Source organism: Anabrus simplex, chromosome 6 (genome assembly GCF_040414725.1).
Source record: "Anabrus simplex isolate iqAnaSimp1 chromosome 6, ASM4041472v1, whole genome shotgun sequence".
In the NCBI taxonomy this organism is placed as follows: Eukaryota; Metazoa; Arthropoda; class Insecta; order Orthoptera; family Tettigoniidae; genus Anabrus; species Anabrus simplex.
Window position 1 is genome coordinate 83,625,615 of NC_090270.1, and position 21,815 is coordinate 83,647,429.

Here is a 21,815-nt window from a genome sequence, read left to right on the forward strand (position 1 = left end):
ATGTATATATTTAATCACTAGTAGGTCCTTTTTAAATTATTACGTGTATATATATGGTTTTAATAATCCATTTCACATTATCATTTCATTTCTTTGTATTGCAGCTATAACGTATTTTGAACAAACTACTTATTAAGTAAAGTATTACATCAGTCGTATTAATAGCTTGAAGTAAATTTCCCAATAGCCGAGGTCAGGTGACCGGAGCCACCAGGCTAATTTCAGCTCATTACCAGGAAATGTACATCATCAAGCTTACGTGAGACCTTACCCTTTCCATACTCTCAGGAGACAGTTAAAGCCTTGTTAACGCCTACTTTTTGAAGTTCACTACTTGGCGCTTTAATTCCGCGGGAAAGTTCAACCTATGTCAGTGGACGTTATGAAGCAACATGATGGATTCACAGCAATGCATAGGAGAAGGGATAGTACATCAGATCTTACTGGACCATGTGATATGGTTGATGGAGGGAGACTTTGGAGCCTGTATATACATCAACGACAAGAGCTGGAGAGGATTCTATCGCTCACTTGGAAGGAGAATTCTAATCTATCATTGGAGGAGGGCTGTACGTCTTGACATCGGAGAAGATCTTAACTTAGTTCACTTCGCATCTGAGTAGTGACACGCAGGTCGCCTACGAGTGTCAGATCAAAAGACCTGCACCTGGCGAGCCGAAGTCCTCGGACACTTACTTCACTAAAAGCCATACGCCATTTCACTACTCAAAATTTACTCTCATTGAGACCTGGTATCTCAATGACGAGAGTTAAAGTCAATGGGAGACCGGTTTTGACTGGTATAGGCAGGAGAGATTTTATTATGTATTTTGTTACGCTACATTTCTGTAATACAGAAAAATACAAGTGTATTCTCTCCATGAACATAACCCATGGTGGTTTTGCTATTAAAATTAGGACTCGTTATGACTTTATGAAAGTAGTATCGTAGGAAGTGTTAAAGCCAGGAAAGTCGAAGTACAGCTAGTGTACTATGCACGAAAGAAGTAGGACTGGAACCTACGAGAGATGATGACGCCTGTACGAGAGGTCCATCAAACATCAGCTGCTACATAGATCGTATCTAGATAACAGAGTCTACAAATGGTGAGCTAATGGCATAAATTACTGCAAGTCTCTGCGTAACAGTTCATGTTCTTAGAGTTAATTTCATGCAATTTTTCTTTTGTTTCATACATTTTTTTCCCCGGTAATCTGTTATCTACCGAGCTCGATAGCTGCAGTCGCTTAAGTGCGGCCAGTATCCAGTATTCGGGAGATAGTAGGTTCGAACCCACTGTCGGCAGCCTTGAAAATGGTTTTCCGTGGTTTCCCATTTTCACACCAGGCAAATGCTGGGGCTGTACCTTAAGTAAGGCCACTGCCGCTTCCTTCCCACTCCTAGCCCTTCCCTGTCCCATTGTCGCCACAAGACCTATCTGTGTCGGTGCGACGTAAAGCAACTAGCAAAAAAATATCTGTTATCTCCCATGCGTTGCATATATCCATACCATCTGAGCCGCTGCGCTGTTATTCTGTCCTGCAGTCTTATATAACTTGAGCCTGCTTTGCGGATTTCGTCATTACGGACTCTGTCCCTCCGTCTTTTACCGATCATGCTACGGACAAATCTCATTTCTACTCCCTGGATTCTAATATCTTCATTTCTCATGGTCCATGTTTCGCAACCATAGGTCAGGATTGGTACTAATAGGTTTCATATATGACTCTCTTACATTTTGTTGGTATTTTCTTGTTCCATATTATGTCTTTAACTATTTTGTAAAAGTTGCTACCTACCTGAATTCTGTGGGGAAATTTCCTTGTCTATAGAAACAGTATCAGAGATAACACTTCCAAGATATTTGAATTGATGGTTCATCTGTAGCTGTTTCCCCTCCATTTCAATGTGTCTCATTGGTTGTCCATATCTCTTCATGACCATAACCTCACTTTTCTCTTGGCTGAAGATGAGTCCATATTCTTTAGCATCTTCTGTCCAGGAGTTTATTTGTCCTTGAAGGTCTTCTTTAGAGTCTCCCCACAAGCATATATCATCCGTGAACAAGATAACTTTCTTTTCCTTACCTCCAATGGTTTGGTGAACTTTTCTCTGAATTCTCATTCATCACAGTGATGAAAAGAAGAGGAGACAAAACACCACCATGTCTTAACCCAGATTTTATATCAAAGGTTTCAGTCATTCCTACAGGTGTTTTGACTTTACTTTGGGTATCTTCATACAAATTCTTGATCCTGTGTATCATGTCATCCTGTATTCCAATTTTCTTCAGTGTTTCCCACACCTTCTCTCTGTTCATAGCATCAAATGCTTTCTTGATATCCAGAAAGGCTAACCGATCCGACCAGGAATTGAACTCGAGGACCGAAGGGAGAGACAAGAAAATGTGTTGTTCTCAACTTATGCAGTCTAAACATTTCCCATGGTTATTATGGTGGTGGTAGTAGTAGTAGTAGTAGTAGTAGTAGTAGTAGTAGTAGTAGTAGTACATGTTATTTCTGGAATAAATATTTGAGGTTATGATTTTCTAGCTTGCTGTGGTTTTCTGTACCTGTATCCATTCATTCATGACTTTCTTTTCCAGGGAAAACTAATAGTAGGTCACAACATGTTGCTTGACCTGTGTCACATTGTTCACCAATTTTGCACACCATTACCTGAATCATATATTGAATTCAAAGATCTGGTGTCATTCTTGTTCCCAAGGTAAGACATTTCTCTGTTCTCTTTTGAATGGATATAATTATATTTTACTGTGTAATGCTACTTGTTCTAATAGGTGTGATTCTGTTGGACCTTACAGTTCCTTAAATATTTCACTTGGTAAGGAAGAAGAACAAGTTTTTATTTGGGTCTTGTTCTTGTCACCCGTGTCCAGGGAGTTTTCATTGGGATTCTTTTCTCCTTTTATTTAAACCTAGGAATTTCATTTTTGTCCGTATTGAACTGAGAATGGAATAGGAAAACTTTTTCATTACAAAAATATTTTTGTATTGAAAAGGTGGACCGTTTTAAGTTTTCCTATTCCATTCTTTTCTCCTTTTGTGTTCGTCCTATATTCTTATTCTTATACCACCTATATTTACAGTATTTACTTGCGTATTAGATCCCTTTTTCCCCCCCAATTTTACAGCCCAAAAAGTTAAAGGGAGGTCCAATATGCAATAACCACAAATTTTGTGCAGTGAACACATGGCTTCTGGCTATAAATTGTACATGTAAACATTCTATACTATTCTTTAACAAACTTGTGAGTGTATTTGAGTTATACAGACTATTTTAGATGGAAGGCAGTATTTCTAAATGTAAAAAGACAATGAATGGAGAACACGACTTTTAGGCCTAGGCCTGTATATAAGGTAAATATAGTCAGTTTTAATTACTCTTATATCTCGTCATTTGTTACATCTCATTAATTCATCTGTTGAGGATGACGTCAGGAAGGCTGTACAGTCGTAAAAACTCACTACGAAGATTCATCTCGCTTCATACTCGATTCCGTAGAGAAAAGGTATAAGGTTATCATATTATGCAATATCGATACAAAATAACTTAATAGCCAGTCATTTGTCTCTGTGAGTTGAGCAGTAGGCCTACCACACAGTAAACCTGAGTAAACCTGATCACTGCTTTAATTTGAATTGTCTCACGCTGTCAACTTCCCTGCTACCAGTGTGTCGTCATTCCAAGTGACGTCACCTTCGCTGCCATCTTGTCAGCCATAGCACGGCTGACTGGATCCCTCGCTGCGCCCCTAGAATTAGAGCTAGCTAGAGCGACGCATCAAGTCAGCCGTGGCCATAGCAGCAGCAGCCCTGCAATCGAGAGCATTCAAGGTTCCCTTTTTTTTTTTTTTTAACCTTTTGGAAATAGTTTCGATTCCAACTAAAGAGTCCAAACAGTGTGAATATATTCCCCAAATTGTTTCTAGAGATGGTCTCTTATATTCCCAGCATCTGGGAGATAATGGGTTCGAATCCCACTGTTGGCAGCCCTGAAAATGGTTTTCCGTAGTACCTTAATTAAGGACACGGCCGCTTCCTTCCAGTTCCAAGGCCTTTCATGTCCCATCGTTGCCATAAGACCTATCTGTGTTGGTGCAACGTAAAGCCGCCTAACTTATATTCCTAGTTGGTGTATGTATAGCAGAAGCCACTCCTTTTGAATAAAGCCGTGTAGTAAGAGTGCCAAACCACCAGTTGATAACTAGCGTATGTTAGGAGTTGTACTTCCGAATGTAATACATACCTGGTAACTGGGGCTGTTGAAAGCCAGAACCTTATTTTAAAGTATATTTCATGCTTGTTCTCTACATTTATCACATCAGGATTACCTGAGCAGCTGTAAATGAGATAAGAGAGACCGCATTGTTAAGGTTAGGTATGCTATTGCCCAGATAGTGCCAGAAGTTCCACAACTGAAAGAATAAAAATAAAGAACAGGAAAGTTTGTCGCATTTCTGAATAATATCTACAGGTGTGGCGGTAATGCGTTTTATCACCATGATGTTTTATTTCGTATGTTCGTTGTCTCCATTTTTTTTAACGCATACCGTAGTATTTTATGTTTGGCGTCTCCAAAAATTGTTAAAAGTGGAAACATAACATCATTATTATTATTATTATTATTATTATTATTATTATTATTTATTCACTGATCGGCCAACTAGGGACCATGATAAGTTTCATTATACATCCTGGCGTTTACTCAGTTTTCGATAGATCCAGTAGGTTCTCTGTGTGTTGATCACTGCTTTCATCGGACCACTGTACACCAGTTGTCTACTTCACATCCCAGTAAGTCCCAAAAGTCACAATGTTTTTTTCTGAAAAAGTCTCGTTTGTGCGCGTCATTATTAGACTATTAATATCATTTTTATGTGCTTTGGCGACTAAAACAATCGTTATGATTGGGTAATTTTTATCATGTTTTAAACCTGCTTCTCTCAAAAAAATACCTATATTGGCCCGAATTACGAGATATTAAAGGATCACTTTGTTAATGATCTTGCCTGCTATATTAATAGCAACAACCGTGAATATTTCTCAACTAAAGTAAACTCGTTTCTTTTTAGACATGCCCCCAGTGGAGGGGAGTTTCATGTACCATTTTTGCTGCATAACAACCTTCCTGTCATTCATAAATCTCTGGCAGTACGGTACCAGGAATCAAAGTCAGACTCCCGAGAACAGCAACTGATTGTGCTAACCATTAAGCTGGTGGATATTATTAACTAAAAAACACAGACTTATAGCATGACTGATGCATGTTTGCAATGCACGGGTCGAGCAGGAAGCTAGGCCTATTCACCCATTTGTGCGACATCATCAGAGCTGCAGCAGACCTACGCTACGGAGGCGGACATTTCTTAACTACGAAACACAGGTGTACCGCGTGACTTCGATGCGTGTTTTCATTGCGTGGGTCGTATGGATGAAACTATTAACAAATTTGGCGATGTCATCAGAGCTGCAATAAGACTTGTACCCGCTTCGAAGTGGATCGTTCTTCTGAGACGAATTACATTGGGGGTTCTTGTGTGCAAGATTTATATTTTTCATTTTCTTCGTCTTGAAAAGCCAGGGGGATCAAACATGTGAGGGGGTCTAATACACAAGTAAATATGGTATCATATATTTCTTCCCTTTTCCTGTAATTATCCAGCTTTCTTCTTATCCTACACATTTCCCACATGAAACTGAGAAGCAGGAACAACCTTGTTAGGGGCTGAGAAGAGATACATAAGGAGAGAGCCTATCTGCTTCAAGCCAGCAGTGTATAGATTGTCCTTGTCCTTTCGTGTTTCCATGTTTGTCCTAGTCTCCTATTTCTGTGGCTCCCACTTCCCACACTGACCTGGCGTTGTTTGTTTCTTATTTCTTATTCCTCCTCTCTCCATCTCTCTCTGACTTCTACTTCCTTTAAGGTTTCTTTCTCTATTCAAATATTTTCTACATTATGGGACTTCTGCTTTACATAACTGTATGTTTATTACTTTATTTATTGTTTTTCATCTAGTACAGTAGAACCTCGATTATATGTTTCCGGAAATGACGTTTTCCTGTATTATTCATTCAATTTATGTGGTCCCACGAGCATCCTAACTAAATCACGTTGTAAAAATCCCGCATTATCCGTTCCTTGAATAAACTATTTCCTGGATCAGGCGTCCAGAAATTTCAGTCCCATCAACGCTAAATCCTCGATCACGCGTTTTTCAAGAAACTCTATCTCACGAAAGGACAGCTATGGCATACTTACGGCTTTTGGTATTAACGTCCCGTCATTGCAATAATTAGAGCAAGTACTGTACTGGAAAAGCGATCGGCGGTGAACTTGAATAAGGGACCATCTTAGCATCGCATTCGGGTGGTATTATTTAGAGATTCCTTGAAAATCATAAAGCAGAGTGTGGCCACAATTGGAAGGTGACAGAGCGCACTTCGAAAGCTGTACTTGAAGACGGAACAAGTTTCGTCAAATGCTCATACTTGCAAAACGTCTACATTATGTCCAGGGTTAGATGTTTAGATTTTTACTTTTTTTTATTGTATCGCCGAACAGGTTTTTGGCACATTCCTCAGGGCATTGTATAGTCACTGGGCTTTCAGGCAGGAATCGAAACTGCTCCTTAATACAAATGTTGTACCGGTATTTTAATATCACTGTATACGATTATGTTATCGAGAACAGAACAGATGTTGCACTTTACATACATAAAACCATGGGAGGTTTTGGGATTGCCTGTTACTGTTTTTGTCCTAATATAAGACTGAGAATTTTAAGTTTTTGTGTTAAAATGTTATAAAAACTGCAGTCGTTTTATTTGCACACGTTACATTTAAAAAGTTTGTAGCATTTCGCACTCGTACCGACTTCTACAGCGAGTATTGTGATAGTACATATATCACACCCCCGAATTATATGTAGAAGGTAGAGATATTATTGTCAGTATTCGATTTATTATTATTATTATTATTATTATTATTATTATTATTATTATTATTATTATTATTATCGGTATTTCATTTGTATGTTTTGTCATTTATATTTATAAGCTGGAAGATATCCACATATGTAGGTATGAGTAATTTGTTTTGCATAAGTGGGAAAACATTGCTTTAATAACTCTGGTAATTCAAATGAGTCATATGGCTACCCCAGTGTCTGTTGTGATGTACTTGTGTCGGGAAATTCATGAGTCATGTATATATCCCAGCCTGATGAGATGAGCTTGTTGTTGTACCAGGGAAATTTGATGATTCATGTAAAACTCCCCAGAGTTTGTTATTGTCTTGGGAGGAAGAAGTAGTTCAGGGCTTGGTCTTGACAAGAGGTTCACTCATGATTGGTGGGCAAGCACCAATCAAGACGTCTCATCTGAGAGGAGGGGGATGTTGATGTCTATAAAGGTTGATCATACGGCGGCAACCAGGACATTGTAAGGAACATTGTAAGGGTGATTGTAGAGGTGATTGTAAAGGAACGAGAAGGAAGATAACTACAACTACAACTGAGAGACTGTACAAGTAGGAAGTGGTGCTGATACACGGTACTGGAGTGACACGGCTGCAATGGACTGGACTTCAAACGTTCGTGGAGCGTAGTCTAGTTATGTTCGTGGAAAGTGGCTGATTGTGGAGAGTGCTTGCGCATTAAGTATTGTAGCACTTGTGGCGGCCTAGCATTATATGTTGGTGAAAGCTATCTCAGACTTTCCATAATTTATGTTGAGGATCGACAGACGTGTGTATATATCTTTACAACAAGTGTTAAAATATGTGAACACAGTAGTACAAGGTACAGTATCTGTGTGATGTGATAACTGCCGATTATGAGAATCGGTAAGTCGAATTAATAGAGACAGTGAAGGGTATTTATCTTCATACATGTACATTGTTCATCGGACCATCTACAAATGGTAGCTTAGTTCTCACTTTCGTTTTCCCACGATTTTCATTATTATTGTTGTTGTTGTTGTAAATATGGAGTCTTCCAGCAATATTTTATGTGTGTATTATATGTATAATGTTGTATGTTGATGAGGTGCTCATGCACGGAATTTGTTAAGAATATAGTTAGCTATTTTAGAATCAGTGTTATTGATGAACCTAGGTGCAGTTCCTACATAATTAGTCGTTTTCAGGAGGTTAGGTAAGGCCTGCAGCAGATGTACCAGTACGCAGCATTATGCACACGCCCTGGGATATACAGTTTATCATGCTCTTATCTAAATTCGAGGGATCCATTCTGGTGAACTCTGGCGCCCATACTACGGACATTTCGGTTAATTATGCTTATTAATTTTATTTATATATTTTTATTCATGATTTTATTATTATTATTTAATTATTATCATCAAAAAAAGTTACAGTATATCAAAGAAGAGAAAGGATCCACCTAATCAATATAAGTTTATTATAAGTTTTTATATTACAATACCGGTTTCGACTCTTGTTATAAAGTCATCTTCAGCTGTACATTACCTTTACATTAGTCAAAGTTGGTATTGTGCCTTGCTAAGTAAAAAGAGGGATGTAACAAGGGTTAAAATTAGGCATATTTCTAAGTAAAAGCCGGCTGTGTATACATCTAATATTAAGTGTGTCTGAGGGCCTAAAAATCATGTTGATCAACTTATTTTAAAAGATATAGATACATAAACACATAAAAATATACACAGTACATACTAAAATTACACATTAAAATGCACATTTCATGCTAAAGTCCAGTGTGATGAATAGGAACACATTCTTGAAATGAATTTGACATCTTGCATTTGTTTGTTAATTATCCAACATAAGAGGAAATGTCCGTGCTTGTGTTCGTATGGAGTGCTTCCATAATATTCTACTGTATATTAGGTTTATCCACTTGTATGATTACAATTTTTAGTTGTCAATAATAAATGCGTGTATGTACAAAAGTAGGTATGTGCAGCTGAGGTTGAAAATGTCTTAAAAACGTTGAATACAGTTTGCGTTAGTGTATAAATATCAGTAGCTAGGTGGTGGCTCTCTTATTGTCTATAATTGCCGATAAATATCTGTAAGAAACGAAAAGTAAAGATAGAAATTTGTGTTCTGAAAGTGCCTGCTTGTATGTGTGTTTCCGTAGTAGTTAGTTACTGTTGCTGAAGTGGATGAGTTGCATTCAACCTGGCTGCCTTGCGTGTACTGTGCCGTGTTCTCCTGGTGTTGGTATCCGCTGCTGTTAGGGGAATGGAGGGGTGGGTGGGGGGAATTGCTGTCGTATGTGTATGGGCGGAGTTTGGTGTGTCGGTCGTCTGCTCTGTGGCGCGTGTTGGACACTGTTGACTGTTTTAAGATAGTAATTTTTTTTAAGGCGGGGATAACTTTGTTAAATATGATGTTGGTTTTTTCAGTTATTTCATTGATATTGTAATTTGGGTTGGTATATTGATCCAATGATATATACAGTTCTTCTGTTATATTGAGCAAGGGGCCTTTGGGGTTTGTGTTTAGTATCATATCGTTAGCTATGTTCGTGAAACTATGTTTGTATTCGTCCATATGTTGACCTATTGCAGAAAAATGGTTGTGTTTTACAGCATTAATGTGTTTATTTGTATCTGATTGCAAAGTTCCTACCGGTACGTCCTACGTAGCTTGTTTCACAATTGCTGCATCTGATTTGGTATACTCCTTAGTGATAGTACTTGTTAGTGTTATTGATTATCTTGGTATTATGTATGATGCTGCTACTATTGTGCGTAGTTCTGAAGGCTATTTTGAGATTGTGTTTTTTAAATATATTAGTCAAGGGATATATGGGTGTGTTGATGAAGTAAATGTTGCATAGTCCTCCTTATGTTTGTCTACTTTCATCAGCTTGGTTTTTGGTTGAGATTTGATTTTTTGAATAATTGTATTAACCATTTCTTTCTTGTAACCGTTATTTTTGGCTATTTCTTGAATCAACTGTATTTCTTCATTGAAGTCAGTTTTTGATAATGGTAGGTTGAAGGCCCTATAGATCATACTGTAATGCGCTGCTTTTTTATGGGTATTGGGGTGGATGGAGTCTGTTTTGATCGTATTTAATGTGTGAGTGGGTTTACGATAAATTTTGAATGACAAGTGGTTTTCGTGCCTAGTTATTGTCAAATCAAGATAATTTAATTTGCAATTATTTTCAGTTTCTTTTGTGAATTTTATGTGCGGGTCTATAGTGTTTATTCTATCCAAAAGGGTATTGTCGTTTGTGCGTCTATTGTCGATGTCAACAAAGATGTCGTCGACAAATCTACACCAGAAAAATATTCCGTCTATTTTGTTGATTGACATATATTCTAGATGGTCTATGTATATTTCAGCCAGTATACAGGAAGCAGGAGACCCCATCGGTAGGCCTTGTTGTTGGTAAGTTATGTCGTGGAATCTGAAGAAGTTGTTATTGGTGGCAAATTCAAGTAATGTTATGAATTCTTCAATTTCTAAGTTGCTTAATTTTCTGTAATTTTTGAGATTAGATTGAATTATTTCTATGGTTTTTTTGGTGGGAATGTTCGGGTACATGTTAGTTATGTCATATGAGGCTATGGAATGGTATTGTTCTATTTGCAGTTCTTTAGTCTTATTACTAAAATCTATTGAATTTCGTACGGTTTTATTAGCTTGAAAAGAGTAGTGTTTCTTAAGGAATTTTTGCATAAATTGTGAAGGCTTGTATGTGGGGCTTGCCCTGTAATGTACAGCTGAAGATGACTTTATAACAAGAGTCGAAACCGGTACTGTAATATAAGAACTTATAATAAACTTGATTTGATTAGGTGGATCCTTTCTCTTCTATGGTATATGATAACTATCAATACGGAAAAATGAAACTAATAAATGAAGATCTAATAAATCAAGATTCTACAGCGAGCGCGCTTTCCAGCTGAGTTCAAGGTCACAAATAACAGTAATTTCTTAAGTTTTGATGATATTTTTTCTCTTTCCAATTTGATTGTGATTAGTGATGGGCAGAATTGAATATAATACATTCGAGAACTTTCGAGAACTGATACTTGCGTTCAAAACCATATTCTTGAGTTCAACATAGACTTTAAAAGTCGATGTAGGCCTAATTTACGCGGTGTAAGATTTCCATAAACTGACTATGAACTGTATACCAGTGACCGAATTAAAATGGAAGACAACAAAAAATTGATTTCGCCATCATGTTGGGCACTTTTGTATCTAATGTTACTTATGTTATTAGAGAATTGAGAACTATTTGTGATCGATTGTTGTTTGGCGTGGCGTTACCGGTACCGTATTAGATTGTTCGAAGTTTTGTTGTTTGACTTAGTGTTACAGGTACCGTATTAGATTTTTCGAAGTTTTGTTGATCAAACTAATTGTTGAACTGAAAGAAGTTTTAACGGGAAACTGACGAAGTTTCCCCGGTAAAACTGAATGTAAGGTTTCGAGATTTTTAACTCGCATACTGGTAATTAATGTTGCCTGCCTCTCACCCAGAGGGTCCGGGTTCAATTCTCGGTCAGGTCACGTATTTTTACCTGGATATGAGGGCTGGTTCCAGGTTCACTCATTCTACGATTAGCTTTATTTGAAGAACTATTGAATGGCGAGATGGCGACCTCAGTCTAGAGGGCTAGTAGTAACGGCTGAGAGGATTTGTCGCACTGACCATATATCACCTCATAATCTGCAGGCTTTCAGGATGAGCATTGGTCGCTTGGTAGGCGGAAGGCCCTGTTGGGGCTGTAGTTTGGTTTGGTTTAGGGGTGTTTGTAAGATTATAATAATACATATTTCATGTTTATGATGTTTAGTCAATTGTGATGCCGTGGTTCATTCGGTCCCGGATTTTCCGTTTTCCCGTGTTGTACTTTTTTTTTTCTGTGGTTCCTTGAAAAACGGAGAATCGAGGTTGCACTGTACATCTTCACCAAGACTGTGTCCATACAATTCAGCAATTTCTCCTCTTTTTTTTTTTTCCCACCATATCTCAAGGTTTTGATTATTTCTCCTTGAACTGAGATTCCCTTTCCAGCTTCCTCTTTTATTTCCCTTACTGCATGTTCTACATTAACATTAAAAAGGAGTTTGGACAAACTGCTGCCCGACCTCACTTCTTTCTGGATAGCAGTATTTGGTAATAGAACTTATTAAATGGCAATAGTCTTTTCTCTTGTACGTATAGCATACTTGTTTGTTGCAATAATTCAATTATACATCTCACTTGATACTTAGACAGGCCTATGACTCTTTTATTGTTTTTTTTGTTTTTTTTTGTTTGTTCCTTTCTTCAGTTTTATAATTCCTTACATGTTATTTTCATTTCAGAATTATAGACACCAAATTCATGTCTTGCAGTGAACCATTTAGGGACCACATAAATTCTACTGTGTTGGGACACTTGTTGAAGACCTTGTCTGAAGAGCCATTTGAAAAAATTTCTGCAGGTATACTTTTCTTGTATTCCTTTTTTTTCTCTCCAGTTTGTGCCTTGTGGCTGCACAATTATTCATTTCCACGTGTTTATTAATGATTAACTTAAAATTGGCATCATAATATCGATGAGAACCCGTTGAAAATTTGTTGGCAATACCTGTTCCACGTGTCTTTACAAGATCAGACGATCCATCACCATAATATTCCTGCTGTTTGTAAAACTATTAATTTTACTAAGTGTCAGGTAGACCTACAGTTGATGCGTTATAACTCTGCCACTGAGTAGCCATGGTCTTTCTAAGAATTCAAAGGATTGCATGTTTTGATGCCATTCTGTGGATTTGAGAAACTTTTTGTAAAGGCTATTATAGGGACATTTTAAAATCTATTCAGAGGATTGTTGGTTGCCTGCGTTGCAAGCCTGTCTCTCACGAAGTAGAATGTCATTCTCTCTTCACTATTTCTCGAGAACCAGTGACTTTATGCAGAGGCACTGTACAACTGGTTGCCACAGCTGGCGATGTTGCTTATAGGCCTAATAAGGACGTGGGCGTTGAAGGTAGAGTTTCGTGCGAGCACTGAGGGGGGAAAGGAAGCAGCGTGGTTTGTGTGGTAGCTGCCAGTGGTGTTCATTACTATTAGGTTACGAATGCAAGACAACCCTTGATTTTTCACGTGAGAATCTGAGGAAAAAACGTTGTCTTGGATATGGAGAAATACGGTATTTGTCACAAACATTCAGTAACTACAACCTAATACGAAATCAGCCCCTTCCTCAGATTCAGACGAGTCCAAACATACTATTCTAGACAACTGTGGTGCTACACTTTAGGCATCATATTTTATACAAAAGGCAAAAAGACTTCTCTTGACACCGCTCATTTTTATAGGTAGCTTGAGGCTTGAGAGTGTGGGTTGGGGATGGGGGCGTAGTAGGTATCATACAGAAATAAGTTCAGACCGAGCAAGTGGGTGTGCAGTTTGGGTCATGTAGCTGTGAGCTTACATTCAGGAGATAAATAATTATTTCGCGTGGCTCTTTCTAGCCGGGTGCAGCGCTTGTTTGGCAGACCCTCCGATGAGTGTGGGCGGCATCTGCCATGTGTAGGTAACTGTGTTATTGTGGTGGAGGATAGTGTTGCATGTGGTTTCGGGATATAGTAGGTTTGAACGTAGGGATCCTTCAGAAATAAGTTCCGGCCCAGCAAGTGGCTGTGCGGTTTGTGTCATATAGCTGTGAGCTTGCATTTAGGAAATAGTGGGTTCGAACCCCCACTGTTGGCAGCCCTGGAGAGGGTTTTCCGTGGTTTCCCATTTTCACACCAGGCAAATGCTGGGGCTGTACCTTAATTAAGGCCACGGCTGGTTTCTTCCCACTCCTAGCCCTTCCCTGTACCATTGTCGCCATAAAACCTATCTGTGTCGGTGCTACGTAAAGCAAGTAGCAAAAAAAAAAAAGTACCTTAATAAAGGTCACGGCTACGTCTTCCCCACTGCTAGCCCTTTCCTGTCGCATCATTGAAGACCTATTTGTGTCGGTGCATCATAAAGCAAATGTGACACTCTCCAGAAAACCATACCTTAAGTCGAAAAATCACATTTAAAATTTATTTTATATTTTGTTAGTAGAAAAATTTGTGATTTCCTCGCTCTAAATCGGGATTGCGATTCCATAAACGGTATTGTCGTTGCTGTTGGTTCAGTAGTAATACCGTTGCTATATGTGGACAGTTTTGCTCTGCATTATAGCTGGCATAATATGGCAGTCGAAGAGCGGCAATTACAGCAAGCAATTCAGAGAGTGGAACCGTGAACTTTAGAACATGTCTTTAGGTTTTCAAGCAAGAAGACCACTGTAATCCACTTTTGTCTGAAGCGCACTCTTCATGCTAATCCTGAGATTTTCTGAGGGAATGTTGCTCTTCCTGTAATTGACACTTACCGATTTTTTGGGCTCCTTTTGTATAGCAAATTATCGTGGGAGCCACATGTGCGGCAGTTGAAATTGCTATGCAACAAGAAGTTGAATATCTTGAAGTTTCTTAGCAGCACTAATTGGGGTGCGGACCACACGGTGCTCCTACGATTTTATAGGGCACATATGTTATCCAAGTTAGACTACGGCAGTGCAGCATATGGATCAGCAAGGTAAAGCGTCCTTGCGAAACTGAATAGCATCCACCACAGCGGGGTTCGGTTGGCGATGGGAGCTTTTCGCACAAGCCCCATTGCTAGCCTGCTCGCTGAATCTGGTGTGCCGTCATTACGCCTGAGGCGCCAGCAAATGCTTCTGTCCTATGCTGCAAATTTGCAACAGATGCCACTTCATCCAAGCTTCTCTTGTGTATTTCACAATGGAAACTGTCTACTGTAAGATGCTCATCCTCGAGCAACTTGGCCGGTTGGAATACGCTTGAATAGCAGTTACAGATTGTTTGATGTACCTTCGGTTCCCTGCCTTCTCAGGTGTAATCAGGTGATGCGTACCTTGCATTGACACATTTAAATCGATAAGGTGCCCTGTAATATCGGTCAAAAACGCTAGGTCTGCTATCCAATGCGGATCAGAAAGTTTCGGCTCTCGCTTACCAAGCATGTCAGTTAATAGACTGATTTCCGCTCTTAAAACAAAAATCCTGCGCAATACTTCACCTCTGCTGAGCCATCTCACTTCACAATAGTAGGGCACATCACAATATTCGGCATCTACACACGCTAGAAATTTCTTTGAATTGGCGATGATTCAGACCATGCTGCTGAACTAAATTTACAATGCGAACTACCACTTGCATAACATCACCGAGCTTTGCTGCTTTCGCGCAAAGTGTCTTCTAATGAATAAAGCAGTGTATTGTGTACAACTTCGCGTTGACACTATCCAACGTAGCTTGAAGACGAGTGATAAAACCTATTTTCGACCCCCGCATGGATGGCGCACCGTCAGTTGTTACAGAAAACAAGCATTGCCGCTGCAAACCCACAGAGTCAATAGCGTCCTCCACAGCCTGATGAATATCTTCGCATGTTGTTGTGTCTTTGAGTGGTATGATGTCTAGCAACTCCTCCGTAACTTTAAGTTCAGTATCGACGCCCCACGCAAAAACAGCCGGTTCTGCTACGTCCGTGATGTCTGTCGATTCATCCAAGGCAATTGAATATGAAATGAACTTGACACATCGTTCCGTTAATTGTCTGTGGACATCCTCAGCTAAATTGGCAATGCGGCACGCTATTGTTTGAGGTGACAGTGAAATATCCTGGAACTGCTGAACTTTCAGTGGGCATAGCTGTTCCGCGGCATCGATTAGGCATCCTTTTACAAACTCCCCTTCTGCAAAAGGCCTGGTGTTTCAGCTATTCGCAAAGCAATCTTGTAGCTAGCTCATAAGGTCGGATTCGAAATTCCAAGTTCCTGTCAATTCAAAACCATACTGTTAAAATACGAAATCCATTTCATCACAGTGTAATTAAAACAACCAACAGTTGCAAGAAAATGAGATACTTAAGAGTGCAGTGCCTATTTCTAGCGTTGATTTCAACTCATTAAATTTAAGCTGACGCTCTTCGTCTTCGAGAGCCCCAAATTCGTGCTGATGTTTCAGATTGAAATGCCGCTCCAGTGAATGTTTTCGCAAGCAAACAACAACACATTGGCATATAAGACACATCGCATTTCCATTGTGCGGGATCTAAAACAATTGTTCCCACTCTTTCTTCAACAACGTCGCACTTCCACTTCTCCTTTTCTTTTCAGCGCTAGCCATAGTTCAACGTTACTAATCCCTGCGATCAAATAACGTCAAGAGGCCTACAGCTAGAAAGATAAGATGCACCACACTGCGACCATTTGACCTTCGCCACAGCACAGGCTGTATGGGAGGGCGAAGGCGAGCGAGAGAAAGACAGACCCGTAGTCTTCCCCACCATCACTGCTAGGTCGTCTGCACCAAAAGCACACCGGCGTGAAGCCGGAGTGCAAGTGCGCCCGGAGTGCTGTTTGGCTGCCTGTGGTGTAGAGGGAAATGAGTTAGCAGATAAGGCTGCCAAGGAGGCAGTTACACTGCCCCTGTTGCCTTACAAGGTTGCAGCAAATGTTATTCGCTCTCAGCTGAGACATCTGGTTATGTCCCATTGGGAGATAGAGTGGCAGGTCATTCCACTTCCATATTAGCTTAGAGCGATAAAAGGAACAATGAAGGTATGGAGGGCATCTCGGAGGGAAGCAGTGGTATTATGTCGTCTTCTGGTCAGTCAGGGTATACTAATGCACTCCTATTTACTGAAAGGAGAACCCCTTCGGGTGTGTATTTGCGGTGATCATCTTACCATGGTACACATCCTTACGGAGTGTGTGGATCTGGTCGATCTGCGCCGTAGGCTTAACCTCCCGAGTACAATCTCCGTCATCCTGCTGTCTGTTCATCATCCGTTTTATGAGGGATAGTGGTCTTTTTTATAGTGTGTAATGATGTCCTTTGTCCTACCTAGTGTATTAGTGTTAACTGCACTTTTATTCCATTGACTTTATTTTAGTTCGTGTTTGCATATTTTAATGTGTTATTTTTTACTTGAATTATATATATCTGTACTTCCGGGCAATGCCTTATTCCTTTGTCACCTGTATTTTCTATTATTTCATTCAAAAATAAGGCATTGCGAATTAGATCCACTTGTTTGTTTTTGATTTTGAAGTAAAGGAACTTTGTGCCTTCTACACTTTATTGCATTTAATATGTCTTAATGATGCGATATCACAATTTGATGACGGACATGACTTTTGCATGCGTAACCATTTTCAACAATACAAAATCATCTGACCAATCGGTCAGCTGGAAAGTGCCAGCTTCAATTAATGAAATACATTTACAAAAATTAAAAGTCTCTTCATAACATCTTGCCCCCCTTGAAAGGAGTTCTTTCAACTAACTACTGTAATCTTATACCTATTGTAAAAATAATTATTCTTAACATATGCATTAATACAAAACTCTATACATACATATTTTTATCATTAAAAGAAAATAATACTGAAATTATATCGTTGATGAAAAATAACACAAAGTTAAAGATATCACAGGAAATCTTGAATTCAGTTCTCCTTGTCATTCCCTTCAATGGGAAGAGGGCATATTTTCTTGATGCTTCGGGTGAAAGTTCCACCAGCCGTCCGAACGGTGACAACCCTCACCTCACCATCTCGTCCAGGGTAAACTTGAACTATCCTACCTCTGGGCCACTCTAGAGGAGGAATGTTGTCCTCAATTAATAGCACCAAAAAATCAACATCAATACGTCGATTGGTATCATGCCACTTGACATGTTTTTGCAATTCCTGCAAGTATTCTCGCTGCCATCTCTGCCACAACCGCTGCCGAATTTTCTGCAAGTGCTGCCAACATGACAAGCGGTTATCGGGTTCTCTCAACAAATCCCTTTGCACGGGTTGAACGATCGAGTCACTTAGAAGAAAATGTGCTGGTGTTAAGACTTCTAAATCATTTGGATCATTTGGCAAGGGAGTAAGGGGACGTGAATTTAATACAGCCTCTATATCGCAAAGAATAGTGTAGATTTCTTCGAAAGTTAGCACGCGTCCCTGTGTTTCAGTCAGCAAATGTCTTTTCATCATCTTTACAGCTGCTTCCCACAATCCCCCAAAGTGGGGTGATCGGGGAGGAATGAAACTCCACTGTATCTGCTGCTGAGCGAGTGAGGAGGTAATGGTCGTTGACCCCTTTTCCAAAAAGGACTGGATATCTTGTAGTGCGTTGGCTGCTCCAACGAAATTCTTCCCATTATCAGAGAAAAGCTGCTTGCACAAACCTCTTCTCGCCATAAAGCGTTGCAATGCAGCTAAGAAAGCTTCGGTCGTTAGCTCCGACACCAACTCCAAATGCACTGCCTTGGTACTGAAGCATGTAAATACAGCTACGTAACTCTTGTAAGTATTAATGCGGCCTCTTCTGTGGCTTTCTCTTACAGATATTGGACCTGCATAGTCCACTCCTGTGGTAAAGGGTCGAACAACTAATGTAACCCTTTCTTTTGGTAAATCTGCCATGCGTACCTCTGGAACTGTAGGATGGTAACAAAAGCACTTCAGACACCTCTTGACAATCCTTTTCGCTTCTCTTCTGCCACTGATAGGCCAATATCATTGTCGAGTTGCATGTAGCAGTTGCTCTGGGGGACAATGCTTCAAACGACGATGTTCATTTTCCATGATCATTCTGGTGATGTGATGATTTGCTGGTAGAAGCACAGGATGTCTCTGTTCTGATGTTAGCTCCAAAAAACGAAGCCTTCCTCCAACCTTAATCAATCCGTCACTATCCAGAAACGGACTGAGTGACTTTAGAGAACTCTCCTTTGGGAGGTCTTGATTATTAATTAAGCAATGTAGTACTTGAGTGAATGCTTCTAATTGTGTCCATTTGACTACCTGTTTCTCTGCTTTACAAGTTTCTTGTATTTCTAGTGAACCCTTTTTCCTTTCTGGCGGCTTGAGTTTGCAATTATAAATGAATCTTTGACAATATGCTACTATACGGCATAATTTCGGAAATGACGAGAATTTATTCAGTAGAATGCTGGTTGATGTTGCTGTCAACGTAACTGCTGTGACCTTCAACTCTGGTAGTTCTGTTCAAATTCTTCTGAATGCTCTGGTTGTTGACGTTGTGTGCAAGGTCAAGAAGGTCCACTCCGCCACAGCTTTTTATCTTCGAGTTCTGCTGAAGTAATTCCTCTTGAGAGAAGATCAGCTGGATTTTCAGTCGAAGGAACATGCTTCCAGGTGGTTGCATCAGTGGCTTCTTGAATCTTTGCAATCCTGTTTGCCACAAATGTCTTCAGCAGCCTTGGCTCAGTGTTGATCCATCCCAAAACAATTGTACTGTCACTCCATAATCTGATCTGACCAATTTTTTTTTTCAAAGCACTTACTGTTGTTTTGACAAGTTGTGTAAGAAGAAGGGCTGCCTCCAATTCGAGTCTTGGCAACAAAACGGTTTTTAAAGGAGCTACTTTCGTCTTCGCACAAAGTAAATTGGAAATGTAGAGACCACTTTGCGTTTGACAAACTGCATAAATGCATGCTCTAAAAGCCTTCTCTCAAGCATCACTAAATCCAAACAAATCAAAAGAGCCAGAGCAATTCCCAGGATTTATGTTTCTCATAATTCTGATGTTGTTCAGTCTTTCTAATGACGTATAGTACTCGTTCCAAATCTGAAGGTGCTCTTGAGACAATGGCTGATCCCATTCAAATCCATCTACCCATAAATGTTGCATCAACAACTTCCCTTTGATCAGTACTGGACCCATGAGTCCTAGTGGATAAAAAATCTATGCGATTTTGGAGGCGACTTCTCTTTTGGATCTTGGTGACTGCTTTGCCACCTCAACTCAAAACTGAAGGCAATCTTGTGCTGAGTCCCAGAGGAGTCCAAGAGTCTTACTAGCTTCACCTTTGTCTAAAACCAGTAATGTCCCTTCGTCGCTTTTGCTCTCCAAATCCTGCAAGATCTCTTTGCTGTTGGACCTCCATTTCCTCAAATGCATTCCACCACTCTGGAGTATATTTTGTATTTGCCGCCGTAGCCTGATCACGTCTTCTAGAATGTCTTCTCCACTTAAGCAGTCATCCATATAAAAATCATCGCGAAAAGCCTTTGCTGCTGCTGGAAATTCATTTTCATGAAGAGTAGCCAATTCATTTAGGCATCTCATGGCATGGTAAGGTGCTGATGCTGTTCCATACGTTACTGTATTCAACCGATAGATCCTCACAGGAGCTGAAGATTCCTCTTTCCACAAAATCTGCTGGAATGCTCGATCTTCAGGATGGATGAGGATTTGCTGAAACATCTTTTCCACATCTGCCGTCATGACGTACTTATGGCTGCGAAATCTAAGTACAATGTGAAAAAGATCTCGCTGTAAATTAGGTCCTGTCATGAGCTTGTCATTGAGTGATGTCCCGAGTGATGTTTTTGCCGCGGCATCAAATACTACTCTGACCTTTGTGGTGTCACTATCTGGACGTACCACTGGTTGATGGGGTATGAAATATGAATTTGGTACATCTTGATTTTGGTTTCTTTCAATCAAGCTCGTATGTCCTAGTTTTTCATATTCATTCATGAAATCTGCATAAGCTGTCTTGAGTTCAGGGTGTCTGCTTAACCTCTTGACTAATGATTCTAGTCTGTTTAGTGCACGTTTTTTTTGATTCTCCGAGGATGACATCTGGCTCGATAGGGAGCCTTACGATGAATCTACCTGTTGTATCCCTCGAAACGGTGTCCGTGAACTGTCTTTCACATATTCTTTCTTCTGATGTGTAATATTGAATCTCCGGAATTGCTTCTTGTTTCCAAAATTTCTCCATCTGATCTGATAATTGTTGATTGCTAATTTTCATGCATGTTGTTGTTGATCCTTGTTTGTTCTCAAAAACTTCACCACCTATAATCCAGCCTAAACGGATGTTTTGCAGAGCTGGTTGTCCTTCAGCTTCGTTCCTGGGTGGACCTATGACTATTTTCCAATAAAGTCCTGCACCAATTAACATGTCGATGTCTCCAGGCTTGTTGAATGCGGGGTCTGCCAAGCGAATGTCCTTTGGAATAATAATCTTGTCCTTCTTGATCTCCAACTGTGGCAATCATCCTGTTATAGTTGGCAAAACTAGAAATTCTGCTTCCACCTCAAATCCGTCATTCCTTGAAGCGAGATGTACTCTAGTGATCCTTTTTGTTTCCACTTTGGAACAATCTACTCCAATGATCTGTGTGTTTGTCTTGACATTCGGTAAACCAAGTTTCTTATACAGACCTTCCTTTATTAGATTTGACTGAGATCCTGGATCCAGTAAGGCTCGGCATGTCATTCTTCTTCCGTGAACATCTTTCACATCAATTAAAGCTGTTGACAAAAGTATTTGTGATGTTATTCCTTTCACCAAGCTCACATTGAGTGAAGCAGGTGAATGCTGAGATTCGACACACCGGTTTATGGGCACTTGATTTTCTTTAACATTTTGTTTCTGTTTGTCATCTTCCTGAGCATGTAAAAGTGTGTTGTGTAGAAGTCCACATTTCTTGCATTTTGATCCTCTGCAATTTTTTGCAATATGTCCTGGTTTCAAACAGTTATGACACTGTCCTTTTTCTCGGAGCAGTTTTCTTCTGTCTTCAAGTGATCGCTTAATTAATTCTTCACATGTAAAAATGGGATGACTTCCACCACACAGATTGCAGCTTGCCTGAGTCGTCGTCATAACAACTTTCTTGCTAGGTTGTTTGTCCTTCGGATTTGCCTTTGTGTTCAATGCCTTGGTTTTGTTATGATTTAAATGCATATATGAT

The 21,815-nt window shown here is 39.7% G+C and overlaps 1 protein-coding gene across 2 annotated transcripts in view; it reads left to right on the plus strand.

Moving 5' to 3' along the window:
* LOC136876123 (poly(A)-specific ribonuclease PARN) overlaps positions 1-21,815 on the plus strand; it is a 271,064-nt gene that overhangs the window by 84,698 nt on the left and 164,551 nt on the right. For both annotated transcript variants that reach the window (XR_010860537.2, XM_067149805.2), the window contains exons 6-7: positions 2,607-2,728; positions 12,337-12,455. Coding sequence is in view for 1 of the 2 variants with exons in the window: in XM_067149805.2 (XP_067005906.1) it covers positions 2,607-2,728; positions 12,337-12,455 (241 nt within the window). In the remaining variant the exon portion in view is untranslated. The remainder of the gene's footprint in view (positions 1-2,606; positions 2,729-12,336; positions 12,456-21,815) is intronic.